Source organism: Trifolium pratense, linkage group LG7, assembly GCF_020283565.1.
Source record: "Trifolium pratense cultivar HEN17-A07 linkage group LG7, ARS_RC_1.1, whole genome shotgun sequence".
In the NCBI taxonomy this organism is placed as follows: Eukaryota; Viridiplantae; Streptophyta; class Magnoliopsida; order Fabales; family Fabaceae; genus Trifolium; species Trifolium pratense.
The window spans coordinates 3,381,430-3,396,014 of NC_060065.1; the positions used below are offsets into that span (position 1 = coordinate 3,381,430).

General features: G+C 32.2%; 3 protein-coding genes across 7 annotated transcripts; 2 read left to right on the forward strand and 1 right to left on the reverse strand.

Annotated features, from left to right (window-relative positions):
* Positions 1-34: 34 nt before the first annotated feature.
* On the reverse strand, positions 35-2,621 carry LOC123893693 (peptidyl-tRNA hydrolase 2, mitochondrial). 3 transcript variants are annotated; one of them, XM_045943475.1, is made up of 8 exons: positions 2,412-2,621; positions 2,074-2,283; positions 1,526-1,586; positions 1,394-1,430; positions 913-990; positions 760-832; positions 502-541; positions 35-372 (listed from the first exon to the last, which is right to left on the reverse strand). In XM_045943475.1, exons 1-8 carry the CDS (start codon positions 2,445-2,447, stop codon positions 323-325), a joined length of 585 nt encoding a protein of 194 aa, XP_045799431.1. In that variant the 5' UTR covers positions 2,448-2,621; the 3' UTR covers positions 35-322. The 3 variants fall into 3 exon arrangements, with proteins under 3 accessions (XP_045799431.1, XP_045799432.1, XP_045799430.1); XM_045943476.1 differs by having other exon boundaries at positions 2,074-2,287; positions 2,419-2,604; XM_045943474.1 differs by having other exon boundaries at positions 2,074-2,287; positions 2,413-2,604.
* Positions 2,622-8,945: 6,324 nt separating this feature from the next.
* Positions 8,946-10,094, forward strand: LOC123893694. Its single transcript, XM_045943477.1, has one exon. It carries the CDS (start codon positions 9,164-9,166, stop codon positions 9,890-9,892), a length of 729 nt encoding a protein of 242 aa, XP_045799433.1. The 5' UTR covers positions 8,946-9,163; the 3' UTR covers positions 9,893-10,094.
* Positions 10,095-10,886: 792 nt separating this feature from the next.
* On the forward strand, positions 10,887-14,099 carry LOC123893695 (ultraviolet-B receptor UVR8-like). Of its 3 annotated transcripts, none has more exons than XM_045943478.1 (6): positions 10,887-10,969; positions 11,011-11,160; positions 11,293-11,472; positions 12,206-12,241; positions 12,350-12,483; positions 12,573-14,099. In XM_045943478.1, exons 2-6 carry the CDS (start codon positions 11,067-11,069, stop codon positions 13,860-13,862), a joined length of 1,734 nt encoding a protein of 577 aa, XP_045799434.1. In that variant the 5' UTR covers positions 10,887-10,969; positions 11,011-11,066; the 3' UTR covers positions 13,863-14,099. The 3 variants fall into 3 exon arrangements, with proteins under 3 accessions (XP_045799434.1, XP_045799435.1, XP_045799436.1); XM_045943479.1 differs by having other exon boundaries at positions 10,914-10,975; positions 11,009-11,160; XM_045943480.1 differs by lacking the exons at positions 10,887-10,969; positions 11,011-11,160 and having other exon boundaries at positions 11,367-11,472; positions 12,369-12,483.
* The last annotated feature ends 486 nt before the right edge of the window (positions 14,100-14,585 follow it).

Genomic DNA, 14,585 nt, shown 5'->3' on the forward strand with positions numbered 1-14,585 from the left:
CAAATTAGTTATTGGTGCTGTCTTAGTCTTAGCATACAAGAGGATTTTCACACTTCTTAATTATGTAAAATTGTCTCATCTTCATATCAATTCTCAAAAAAATTCCAAAGAGCTTACCGTTACTTATATTAACTAATCGCTGCCTATGCCTAGTATAAGGAACGATATGTTTCGTACAACATATCCAAAAATAGAGTGCTATATTCATCCCTACTAAGCAGATATTAAAATTAATACAATCTGAATGGCGTGTCAGAACACAGACCATAAGGTAACAAAGCCTAGCCAATTTATCATATTATGGCTTGTTTCTTGAATGCTGTCATAGCAGAGCCAACCTTCCTGTCACCGAATCCAGAATTGCTTTTGGCCCTGAAACAAATCCAAGATATTAACATTCAAATGTTTTGTCATACATAAGTATTTGTATGTTCTTGCACATGATATTGGTTATACAAAGCAACATAAACCAAGTCAAGAACAAAGCAACACAAAGCTGACCAGGTCCAACAGCAAGAACAGTCTTTGATCCTGCAGAAACCTGAAGATGATAAATACTAGGTCAGAATCATGGAAAAAGTCTCTGAAAGAGGGTGTGACTGTGAGGAAACGAAAATCAGTCCTTCAACACTTTTGCATTCCTAAGAAGTTATTATTAGAAATTTCATAGGGAGTTCATTACTATGTACTAACTACGCAATGAAGTTTATAAGGTGGTTTTGTTTTCTATATTTCTAGCCACATATTAAGCATTATTACCTGTGTTCGTCCAGCATCGGCAACAACAAAAGTAGGGAGACCAATACTCTCAGCTGATTCCTTAAGCTTATTCCTAATTAAAAGCTCGGTCAGGATTTAGGTCTCTGAGCCAGAAGTGTATTTACAATACTAAGAATAAAATCATCTGCTTACATTTCTTGTTGGTTCTTGCAACTCACAACAATTTTGGGCTGGCCGCACTGCTCCCATCGTCTTAAAAGAGACCGGTCACTGCAAAAGTATTCAGTGGTGGAGCTTATTAACCAATAAGGATATTAACAACCAAATAATATAGTGGCTGAACAAACTTCAATAAACTATGAAACATAGCAAAATGACTCATGTTCAATAATCAGCATCATTATCATATCATCTTCATGTTCAATATGAAACTTCAAAACTAAACACACAATCATCCCATTTTCCAACTCACAGAAAAAAGGGACAACCAAATCACCCTATACTGGATTATATGAATAATCAAAAGCAAAACAGCCATCACACCGCCGTGCTTATAAAAATTGGCTTGACAGCTCACACTGTAATGCAATATTTCAAAACATTAACATTAAACTATTTGTGATATTGTTTTCTCATGATACTGATGTTGGTAGGAAGAGCAATTAGTAAGTACCTCTGCGTTAATTCAGCATACATGCCAGTGGCAGCATCTGCCGAAAAATATAACAGTTGAATGTAAAGGCACGGACAAGTAAATAAAAAAGATGGAAAATGCAAATAAACAATAGTTTTATTCATATCTTACGAGCACATTGAGATGCAATCTTTCCGGTTCTCATCTTTAGGTCTTGCCTAACAACCAGAACCTGACACAAACATTTTACAGTTAAAATCAGAAATTTCTCAACATCCAGCGAAAAAATTCCTATAGGGAATGCATATTACAACAATTTAGCCTCCACATAACATTTAAAAACAAAACATGAATGAGTTCCATTAAACTAGCTATTGAACAACAACATGCGCGGATTAAACCCTAAACCCTACGAATGAGTTCAATATTTTCCTTCTAAATGATCCAATAACAGATTGACAGACACTTAAAATAACTTTCTTGCAACCTATATAGTACTGACACTTCAGATTAAACTCTAAACCCTATGAACGAGTTCAATATTTTCGTTCTAAATGAGCCAATAACATATTGACAGACACTTCAAATAATTTTCTTACAACCTATATAGCATCGACACTTCGGATTAAATGTGCATTCACATGTGTCGATGTCGAACATTGACACATGTTGTAGTTAAACTTAAAGCCCCCCCGTATAGTTTGATAAAATGAACAAACCATTTTAAGGTCTTGATCACCATTACTTGAGACTGAGTTTTGTTGGTCTTGAAGCTTGGAAGATGAGAAAATTTTCTTGGATAATTGATTTGTAGTTGGCTTTGATAAATCAATCAAAAAGCCACAAATGAAACCTATAACAAGACCTGGAATGAAATTCTCTGGCTTGAAACTTCCTGATAACCCTTCTCCCTTCTGCTTCTGTTGTTGCTGTAAAGTGTTGGGAACATGAATCAAGTATTGATAGAAATAATAATTGGGTTTTGCCTAAATGATTAAAAAGTATAAAGTTTTTAAGAATTAATTGAAGAGTGAAAGACATAAAGCAAGTAAGTAACCTGTTGTTGTTGTCTGGATTTGATGTTGGAGAACATTTTGGGTGTGTTATGAAACAAATGGGAAAAGGTTGAAATTATGAAGTTGGACTGCTACTATATCTGCTGCACAAGAGAGAAGAAGATGCCGCAAACCAAATTGAGGATTCATAAACTGGGCAATAGGCAAACATGTTTTCTTTGTCAAATTTTTACATTTTTGTTTCAATTTCCACTTAGATTTTCCGATTTTCGGTCTATAAATTCGATTTTACGATTTATCTTCTTTTTTTTTTTAATTATATTTATTTATTTATTATTATTATTATTTTCATTTCTATAGAATTATTGATTTTTTATTTTTCTCCCTATAATATTATGACATTTTCATGATTTTTTTTTCCTTTTAAGCAAATAAGTGGGTGTCCATATTCAAACTTAAACTTCTGCATATATAGTAGAATATTCATACCAACTCAGTTGAGTGTAGGGGAATACTATATATTATGTTAAATCTATATAAAATTATAAGATCTAAAAAGTGTCTTAGGACAATGGTTAAAGAAACAAATATATATATATATATATATATATATATATATATATATATATATATATATTGCTTATTTAAACTAGAAACGCCGGATTCAAGAATAATAGATTTACAGGATCCGGATCCTCTCAGGTTGATCCTCTCATGTTGTCTTTACAACTATTGGATTTTTGTCGTTGTTTCTATCTTCAGACCACTTTATTTTTTTTTTACAATCTCAGTCATTGGATTACAACATTACATTAAGATTAGAGATATGGCGGAACACATTAAAACACAAGAGGATCGAAACTCATTTTAGCTAAAACCTTGAATGCTTCATAACAACAATGGGTAAACCTTGAATGCTTCATAACAACAATGGGTTAAATATGTTTTTTCATCCTTATAAATATTTTAAATTTCTTTTTTAATTCCTATAAAAGTTTTCAGTAACTTTTGGTCTCTAAAGTATTTTCTATCATGATTTTTTGTCCTTATTTTTCATTCAACTTGTATGTATCATACGAAATTATAATATTTTTTTCGCGATCATGTTTAGTACATTATATCAATCTCTCTTGCAAAAGTTTCTTTCACATAAATAATTCATCTTATCTTAAAAACAAAATTTGAAATATTTACACATCCATTCTTCCTCTCATCCACTGATCTACAAGTTGTACCAAGAAAATTCTATATGCACGTCCATTCTTCCTCTCCTAATTAATCAAAGCATGATCAAGTTTGTACACAAAATTAGTTGTGAATCCAATAATCCTCTCTCCTTCACAAGTTGACCAAATTCCATCTGTAACATTCAACAATCCAGAAAGAGTTACTTTGCTACCTATCATCATCTTCTTCATCAACAAATAGGTGATTTAAGTTTATAATTTGTTCCCCTCAAAGCTTAATACCTTGAAACTCTTCCAAAATTTCTTGATTTTCATCCATACTAAGGACTAAAGGGTTGTTAGTGTTGCTGTTTTTGACTAATACAGCTTTGGATGGCAGTGTAAGCTTCTCATCAAACGTTCACCACTAAATTCATGGAATGTTATTCTAATGTAAGGGTATAAAGTAGTGGTGATTTTTATGGTGTATTTTCTAATACTTATTCTTACACCAGAGGGGGAAATAACTTAATAAATATGGCATATATGAACATGATTGACCGTGTGAGCTGTGAGCCTGTGACTGGCCCTAATCGTGTCCATTAAGCCAGCTTCATCTAAAGGCAACACAATTCAATTTTGTAATCCTATAGAAGAAGAAGACCAAAAATTTAGCATGCTTCACTTTCATTAAAAACAAACTTTGCATGCTTAATTAGATAATACTTTTAAATTAAATAAATTGCAATATGAAAACCCAACATTTCAATACTTTTTTAGAGAACTTAATTTCAATACTAAAAATGAAAATTTTGGAGAAAAAATGTCAAATGAAAAAAGAAAAAAGAAAAGAAAAACTTTGGCTTGTGATACAAGGTAGCAAATAAATTTGGAAAATTCTATGGTACATTCCTTAGTTAGAATGTTTTGATACATTCCTAATCTGACCAATGAGAATGCAATATTGACTAACTTTAAATTATATGGTACAAACAACATATATGGTACTTACCATGTATCCTTGTATCTATTAATATTTCAACTAAGTCCTTAACATATTAAAAGTTACAAAATTACCCCAATATTTAAATTATTTTTAATTTTAATTGTGATTGTAAATCAATTAAAACAAAATTATAACTAAAATTAAATCAAAAAACAACAACTTCACAAAATCATCGTTATATTTTTTTGAAGCAAACTTCATCATTTTCCTTTTCATGAACTTATATTCATCATCAACAAAAATAATATATTTTAGTTTATTATGACATAATAGATCTGGATCTAACAAACATACCACTTCATCAACAAATCAAATTCAACAACTTTGTTGATGTTTGGGTAACTGCTGAGTTGTTTTCAAGTTTTTGAAAAATATGATTTTAGGTTTTTTGTTTTAGACCATTTGAATCAAAATTAAATTCATAAATGTATTGTAAATGATTTTTGTGATGCTTCTGGGTAATTAATTGTTATTTTCGACGTTTAAATGGACATGAAATCGCCGGGTTAATGCTTGGGATCGCGGGTCTGGAACCGGGTCGGAATGACCCGGCTGGAGGTTGAAGATGATGTTAAGTATTTATATCAATCCTAATTGTATATAAACAACATATCGCAAACTTTATCAATATATATTGTCATGGCCGAGCGGTTCGCCTCTATGTCAATTGCTACCATGTCACGGGTTCAACTCCCTATTTCAACATTTTTTGAATTAATTTTTTTTAAATAGCCTTCAAACTACAGAAAAAGTAAAAAACAAAATCATAACAAGGGTTTCGAACCCAAGACCATTAGAAACTTGACAAATAACTCAAACACTTGGCTATGATCACCTTTGTGAAATTTTAAACTCTAGATGTATATATATCTGATTATATGTGGTGTTATCATTTTAATAATATAATTATATGAATTAAAGTTGTGAAGGAATTATATGAATATGAACTAATTTTTTTTTTTTTTATGCATATATGAATTAAATTTTTTGACGCATTAATTAAAGTTTTTTTTTCTGTTTACAATGAGTGGTAATCGAATCTATAACCTATAGCGTACTACTCAAAACCCTCGTCACTAGACCAAACCTAGTGGCTTACGCATGAATTAAAGTTAATTGCTTAATGTTAATGCAATTTAATTATCTATTTACATCTAATATAATAAAATCAATTACTACCAAATTTACTAATTTATCCTTATTAGTTTTAACCATGTTTTTAGGGATGACAATGGGTAGGGTATGGGTAGGGTACTATAGTACCCATCCCCATACCTGCAGATTGAAAAAATACCCGTACCCATCCCCATACCCGCGTGGGTAACAACTTTTGCCCTCGTCCCCACACCCTCTGGGTACCCATACCCGTACCCGTTACCCGCATTTTTACTAAAAATAAATTGATCAATTATAAAATATCATATAATTTTAATAGAATTAAAAAAATTTCAAAGATTTTAATATTGACTAATGAAAATTATAAATAAAATTATTACTAATCTTATGTTAAAGTTCATATTTATGTTAAATATTCACATTATTTTTATATTATGTTATAAATAAACATGTTTATTAAAAATATGTAATAGTTTAGTAGAGTTATATTGTTTTAAATTGATTTATATATATTATAATATTATAATATAATAATATAAATAAAATAAATAAATATATATTATGCGGGTATGGGGCGGGGTGGGTACTAAGGTACCCGTACCCGCACCCATACCCGTTCATTTTTGCGGGTAATTACCCATACTCGTGCCCGTACCCAAAATGCTGGTTTTTACCCTACCCGTTGTGGGTAATTTTTGCGGGTACCCTTTGGGTATGGGTCAAATTGCCATCCCTACACGTTTTTATATTGTAATTTTACTAAAAAAATATTTTAACAAAATATAGAAAGTATATAAAATCAATACAACAAAAATATGATATGCTTGGGAATAAAACGGATTATAAATGGGAACAAAATAGAACAATCTATATGCATAAAGATTTAATTTAAAATTGTTTTAAAAAATAAATATAGAAAAATAAAAGATAAATACAATAAAATTTCACTAAGAAATATTAAAAAAAAAAATCCACTTCTAATATAATACTCCCTCCATTTTTTTATAAGTGTCCATTTAGAATAGTAACGCCAAATTAAGAATGTATATTTTTGCATCTTATCTTCCTATTATACCCTAATGTTTAAAGAAATCATTTTTTTTTTTTAAATATCACATGTTGTTAAAATACAAAAATAATATTAATTTCTAGGATATTATAATAATATCATAATATTTGAATTTTAAAAAAACTGTTTGCTTAAGAAAAGGTTAAAATCATAAATGGAAAGATTTGATGCAAATTTGATTTATTGTTGTTTACACTGAAATTTGGTAAACAAGCGCTAGTTTAAGTATTTAAACTTGCGAGATCAACTAGTAAATCTCAGGACAATTTTATGCTTGTTTGTTTGGTGAAATACGTATGAATGTTCGTCAGAAACCCAACAAACATGTAGAGTTCATCTATTACGCAAATAAATAAAGAAAAACAACTAAATCGAATCGCCTCGAAATGGCAGTTTTATGAGAAAGTTACAAATTATATAAAATAATAAAAATTAAAAAATAAAGTATAATTTGACTTAGATTATACTTCAGTTCAATTAAAGCACTATTAACTCTAGGCTTTGACTGAAGATTATATTTTGGTTCAACTGAAGCACTATTAACTCTAATTTTTGATTAAGGGTAATACTCTGCTTGAAGTTAATGACTTAAAAATTATATAAATAAAGTAACATTAAAAAAATAAAGAATAATTTTGTTTTTGAACAAAAATATAATATAATTTGACTTTAGATTATACTTCGGTTCAATTGAAGCACTATTTATCCTAATATATTTGATGGAAAATTATACTCTGGTTCAACTGAAACACTATTAACCCTAATCTTTGATCGAGTGTTTTTCACCGGTTGAAGATAATAACTTAAAAATTATAAAAACAAATTAAAATTTAAAAATAAAACATAATTTGACTTAAAATTATATTTCGATGAGTTTAATTGTTATGCACCGTTGGTGTAAAGATTCTTTACACATGCATCCAATGATGTCTTGCCATATCATTTAATGAACTTGACACATCATGTGTTTTTAAATACCATACATGATGTATTGATATATTATTAGATGTATGTGTAAAATAATTTTAGACGGTGCATATAAATTAAATTCTATTTCGATTCAACTGAAAAACTATTTAAAGATTATTATAACCGGATATACTGAAATATATTATTAGGGAGTGCAAAATTATTAACTGATTATCATATAGCCCAGCGGTTAAGTTTGTGTTTCCTACCCACAGGTTGTGTGTTCGAAGCATGCCTTTGCTAGTTTTATTTTTCTTTCTGTATTTACAAGGGTGTTTTTATAAAATATAATTCGCAAAAAACTACAACAGATGGGAATCGAACCCACAACACGCTAATAACTGATAAGCCCATCAACCGCTAAGACACATTGGTAATTAGTGACTTTTTGTGCGTTAGATAATATTTATAAAAAACTATTGATAAAAATATATTAAATCAACCTTCATCTTCAACCTTCAGCCGGGTCACATCGACCCGGTTTTCAGACCCGCGATTTTCAGCGACAACCCGACGGTTTGTGGTCATTTAAACGTCCATAATAACAATTAATTACCCAAAAACATCACAAAAACGATTTTCAATACATTTATGATTTTAATTTTGATTCAAATGGTTTAAAACAAAATACCTAAACTTACATTTTTTAGAAACTTGAAAAGGAGATCTTGCCACCACCACATATGCCACCACTGATACTACTCGATTTAGATGAATCAAATCCACTAATACTATTCGATTTTCTTACTCGGTTTGTTTAAAATCTTATGAGTTTAATAAAATTTTCTAGAAACAATGGATCTTGAGATTTAAATTTTGAGTTTGAAATCTTATGGGTTTAAGATTTTCTGGTATTATACACAAGGTGTTCTTCATTTGACCGTGTTTTGGTTTTGATTTTGTATTTCTTTTTTACTTAAGGTTTTGATTTATTTAGATTTAGATTATTATAATTATAATTATAATTATGATATAATATATATTTAATATTAACTTAATGAGGGACTGATGTGCAATAAATAAAAGTTTCATAGGATTCATCATGGACATGCGCTGATGTGGAATTAATTGACATTCTATTGGTCAATTAAAAGGAATGTATCAAAACAGTCCAAATTAGGAATGCACCATAGAAGCTCCCAATAAATTTATGAGAATGTGTGGATTATACGTATAAGTTACTGATTTTAACCCCTCTTGCTATATAATAAAGCGTGCTCTATGGTTCACCACTATTCCACAAAAGGGATCCAAGTTTGCAAGTTAAGTTAATGTTTTGATTTGGAATTGGAATTCTCCACCTTACAAAATTCCCAATTCCTTCATGTGTCCCCTAAAACCACACAAAGAATCCCAACCACAATTCATATTAACATAACATCACCACCAACAACATATTTTTCTAATATCCATCCAAAAACTGTTCCTGTTTCTCATCACAAACAATACAACACCATTGTTTTGGAAATGGAGTCTGTTGCCTCCAATTCTAATTCAACATCACCAAATAACAATAACAATAATAACCGTCGTCGTCATTCTCGTTTCAAACACGGCCAACCAATCTCAGACAGAATAGTTAGAGCTCTCAAACACCGTCTCCGTCTCCTCCATCGTTCCGGCTCAACTTTCTTCATATTTGGCGCAACAGGTAATGTCTACACGGTAACCCTATCGTCAACTCCCTCGTGCACGTGCCCTGACCGGACAACACCGTGCAAACACATCCTCTTCGTTATGATTCGAGTATTAGGCGTTTCACAGAACGACACATGTGTCCGTAGAAGAAACCTACGACCGTGTCAGCTTCAACGACTTCTTAACATGCCAACATTGTCCGAAGCGGTTGCAGGGTTTAAACTTCGACAAAGGTTTCATCAGTTGTTTTTCGAAGGAGGGACGTCGTCGAAGAAGGAGAGTGATGTAGAGATGGAAGAAGGTTCTTCTTGTCCTGTTTGTCTTGAAGAAATGGAGAAGGAAGAGAGATTGGTGGCTTGTGGAACATGTAGGAATGTTATTCATGAAGAGTGTTTGGTTAGATGGAAGAGAAGTAGAGGAAGAAGATCAGCTAGTTGTGTGATTTGTAGGGCAAGGTGGAGGGATAGAACAGAACAAGATAAGTATGTTAATTTATCTGCTTATGTTAGTGAGGATGATTTGATGGCACAATCATCTGGGGGTATTTGCACTGGCTAGTATCTCATATTTAGTTTATGATTATTGATGTTGTTAATTGTTAATATTTGTTTAAGTGATTGATTAGTGTTTCATGTGAAAGTGGAAGATAATGGAAGTCAAATTAAATTTAGGGACTGTTCATTGTTGGATTCTTAATAAAAGTGTGTTAATTTGTATATACTGTATGTAAACAAGGGTCAGAATTTGTTTTCAATGTTCAGCAATAGGCCAATTTGTTTTTCTCTTGGGGCAATAGGCCAATAGCAATAGAATATGATAGCTACAAACCAATTGTTTTTTGAGCAATGCAATCACACACCACAACTCTCATTAAGACCTAATTACAATATATTTTGGCAAAATATGACTCCTTTTACGCAAGTTACATGTTTTTCCTATGTGACTCATAGAAAAAAATAGAGATAAAAATACCATTCGAAAGTACAAATGGTATTTCATGAGCAAAAAGTATAAATGGTACTTGACCCAATAAAAAACATCTAACAAAGCGCACCAAAAATCTCTAGGTGAAAAACTAATGGCTAGTGGTGATTTTATTTTTCTTTTGGTTCATTTATTTGAAATATTTAGTTGAATGGATCATTAACTTGAATTGAGTTCAACCTAAAAATCAAATGTCTATGAGAAATTTTAGTAGAATTCATGGTTGGACAATAATGCAATGCTTTTAAATAATGAAATAATATTTTTTTTCTAATGAAATCCTAAAATATAAAAGTCGGTAAATAACTCTTTGATTCATAAAACTATTAGCTAATAAAAAAAATCAAAAAATTATACAATGGGAGCAGAGGGTTCATACCTCGTGCATTTTACATTTTACGTATAATGTCTTTACCAACTGAGTTATACTCGTGAGACAATCAAGTGATCAACTATTAATTTGAGTGGTGCTTAACAAATGTTACCTATTTTATCAAACTATTTTGGGACAGAAAATTTACAAACAATTTTTATATAAATATAAATAATAATAAATTCATGCTAATACTCTATTTTTAAGAGATAAATTGCATATTTTGTTGATTTCATTTCCATACATTTTTTTTAGAGCATAGATGCATACCCTTTTATATACTCTTTTTTTTTTTTTTTTTTTGACATAACCCTTTTATATACTCAGAAGTGCTTAGCTTGAATTTGTGGTTGTGTCTTGTTCTCGTCGGAGACAATGGAAGACGCCGGAAGTTATCCGAACCCCGACAACCTATCGCGCAAGATCGTTGACGTCGCTGCTGGTGAATCACACACTCTCCTTCTTACTGGTAAAGCTTATTCAACAACGAAATGCACAAAAATTGTAGAAATTGAATTCTCACACTGCATAATTGCAAAGTTTCTCTCTCTGTTGTGAATTTGTGATTGATATAGGATTGGATTTTGTGGTATTTTTGTAGGAGATGGCAATGTGTACACTTGGGGTAAAGGAATGTTTGGAAGGCTTGGTCTTGGTTCTCAAAAAGATGAACTTTCGCCAATAAAGCTCAAATTTCAAAACCCTAATGGAACACTTGGGGTAGACTCTGTCAAAATAGTGGGAATTGCTGCTGGTGCTTATCATAGTCTTGCTCTTGCAGGTTCTGTTACAATACTTCATTCCTTCTCTAATGTTCTGTTTCAATTTGCAATTTACAACTGCATGCATGACTTGATCTAGTTATAATTTCATTTCTAATTGTGATTCTCTATGAAAATAAGCAAAAAGGGTATGATTTTTATTTTTTTGTCAACCATTAAGGTGGTGAATAAGTAGGGAATCTTGGGTTTGAATTCCGGCCCCTGCATATTGCAATGTCTCTACCAACTGAGATATGCTCACGGTGACAGGGGATGATATTGTTATGCAACTCTTAAACAAATTTGTACAATTTATTGATTACAGCACAAGTGCGATGAAGATGTATGTTAGGTTTTTTACTTATGTTTATTTTTTTATGACCGGGGAGAATCATTTTCCCTTGATGGGGGAAAAGCCCCTTGTATAGGGTTCCGTTCCAAACCTGCGCTTCTTTTAATATCCCAACCATCAAGAAAGTAAGGGATTCAAAGCTTGACTAACAAGCGAGAGAGTTTACTTTGAGAAAGTTCGTCCCTCTCCCAGCAAGAGGATGCGCGAACCTCCAACTCAAGCCAAAGTGGTTTAATTATTTGATGATCATATTTTTATTAACCTCATTATTTATTTAAATTTATATGTTGCTAGCTTGTTAAACAGATGCAAAACACCTCAGTTGTTAGGTATTTAGCATAAATTTAGGCTGGTTTTGTTCAGCAACCCCATCTAATACTTCAATCTCTTTGTATTGACAGAAGATGGATCTGTTTGGTGCTGGGGTTACAATAGCTGTATCCTTAATATGCTTGATTGAATTAAATTACAGAATGTTTTCACTTCTAGAGATTTGTTGTCATATATATTATATACTATTATCTGCGTCCTTGACTACTTTATGGATGGTCAACTTGGCATAAGTGGAGAGGATGCGTATGATTCCCTAGTTCCTTGCTTAATTAGCACGTTTCTTGAGCTGCAACCGCCCGATTCTTCAACAGGTCTATTTGAAACAGAAGCCAAACCATCACTAAAGGTATAACATAAATTTCACTAGTTTTGCTGTAAAACATAAGCCAAGGTGACCGCATCATTAAGGTATTTTCATCTGTTCAACTTTCTCAGATGTGTAGTGTCAAAGCAGGAGGAATGATGTCTCTGGGTATTGATAATCATGGCACCCTGTGGATGTGGGGTAACATCCCACAAGAAAGCAAAGAAGGCGGGTTATCTATTGTAAGCAGTTTCATTCCAACACCAGTCTGGGATTTTCATGGTCGAGCTGTTGTCAAGGTTGCATGTGGAAACGAGCATATTGTTGCTCTGGTTAATGCTACAAAATCTCATGAGGATGAAGATCTAATGTGCTACTCTTGGGGTAATAACAGTCATGGCCAGTTAGGCTTGGGGGATAGGCAGAGCAGGCTGCATCCAGAAGTTGTAAAAATATTTGACGAGGAGACTCCTTGGACAACTTATGAGGTAGCATGTGGCGCCTTTCACACTGCTTTGCTCGCTCGCAAAAAGAAAACTGGTGACACATTAGAAAGCATGTGCTGGACCTTTGGTCTTAGTGAAAATGGCCAACTCGGGCATGGAACAACGCAGAGCGCTTTATTTCCTACGCCCATTAAAGAATTGCCACAAAATGCATATCTTATTTCTGTTGACTGTGGCTTATTTCATACAAGTGTTGTTTCCTCAACTGGTGATGTTTGGTCATGGGGAATGGAGAAAGGTCTTGGCTTATGTCCTGATGCTAATCGTTCTGAAACAGGTTCTGGTGGTGACGCCCTCTCTCCCTTTCCCATCTCATGCAAGCCAAATCAACCTATTTTTCCGGGTCCTGTGAAAGTCGTGTGTGGGGCAGCACATACTGTTGTTGTTGCACAGAAGGGACATGAGGCGTGGTCTTGGGGTAGGGGAAGGAGTGGAGTTCTTGGGAATGGTAAGGAAATGGATAGTTACACTCCCACCATTGTTCTGTGGCCTCCAGCGACAGAGGATCTCAAGGAAGAAGAATTGAAGAGCTCTGATGAGCAAGATAAGGTGGCAGAAAAGAAAACCGAAGTAATAACAGAGACAGATGAGAAATTAACCTCGGCGTTGACTGAGCTGAAGCTGCTTCAGTCAAAGCTATCTATAATGGAAAAGTATGCCAGTATACTTCATGGTTCTATTTTTGGAAAACCTTTTGATGAGCAAGATATCCCTGTTTCAATGCGGAATTCGGGTTCATTGGATATTGCAAAAGAATGGGACAACATGTTAGAGGCAGCAGATAATAGGAAGCTAGTTAGGATGGAAATGTTTTATCGCGACATGCTAGCTGGTGTCAAAGACAAATTAATGAAGAGAAAGATCAAGGAAATTATAAAGGAGTGTCTTCAATCCTCAGAAGTGAATAATAATTAGTATCCATAGAAACAAAATACATCAGATTTCACATACACAGCAGTGAAGTTGTTTGATTGTTCCATTTTGTGTTAGATGGTGTGTGTTCCCCTTTGCCCTTTCACTTGATCATTCTTTTTGGCTCTAAAATTTAATACCTAGTTTATAATACCTTAGATGTTATAGGAACACTCGTTTATTCTTCGTTTTGTCTTGTTTACTTTGTTGGTTGATAAGAGTGTTTTTCCCTTTTCTAGACGCTTTTAATTTGGTTGGTTTTCTAGTTTGGGACTAATCACTTCCTTTCACTTAAAAAAAAGAAGCCAAAATCATCCATCTCCCTTCAACATAGAATATTAGTTCATCTTGCTTTTGGCCATTATTTGTTTTGTTTATCTTTATAATACTGTATTTTTGTAGGTTGAAATTAGTTCATGTAAAAGGAATTACAATCAATCTATAGATTAATTTTAATAGATTTTTCCGTTGAAATAAGTTTTTGTACAATACATATTCCTCATAGATAAATATCGTCGAGATTAAAATAAAAATACTAAAAACTAATGAAACTTTTCTTATGTTTTTGGATTCAAACTAGCAAATTTTGTTTACATTGACTTATTGTATGTATAAAGAATTCTTTAACCCTCTTAAAAAAAAAAATTAAAACTAATATGCTATTTAGAAATTTTTATCAAAAGTATCATATGATATATTTCTTAAATATCTTATATTGTTATTCTA

Excerpts from the sequence above, each read along its gene's own strand:
- LOC123893693 (XM_045943474.1), bottom strand. The coding sequence starts at position 2,447 with ATGTTCTCCAACATCAAATCCAGACAACAACAACA. Across the intron at positions 1,587-2,073 it reads GTGATCAAGACCTTAAAATG|GTTCTGGTTGTTAGGCAAGA; the intron begins GTTTGTTCATTT and ends TGTTTGTGTCAG. Across the intron at positions 991-1,393 it reads TATGCTGAATTAACGCAGAG|TGACCGGTCTCTTTTAAGAC; the intron begins GTACTTACTAAT and ends ATACTTTTGCAG.
- LOC123893694 (XM_045943477.1), top strand. The coding sequence starts at position 9,164 with ATGGAGTCTGTTGCCTCCAATTCTAATTCAACATCACCAAATAACAAT.
- LOC123893695 (XM_045943478.1), top strand. The coding sequence starts at position 11,067 with ATGGAAGACGCCGGAAGTTATCCGAACCCCGACAACCTATCGCGCAAG. Across the intron at positions 11,161-11,292 it reads ACACACTCTCCTTCTTACTG|GAGATGGCAATGTGTACACT; the intron begins GTAAAGCTTATT and ends GTATTTTTGTAG. Across the intron at positions 11,473-12,205 it reads TCATAGTCTTGCTCTTGCAG|AAGATGGATCTGTTTGGTGC; the intron begins GTTCTGTTACAA and ends TTGTATTGACAG.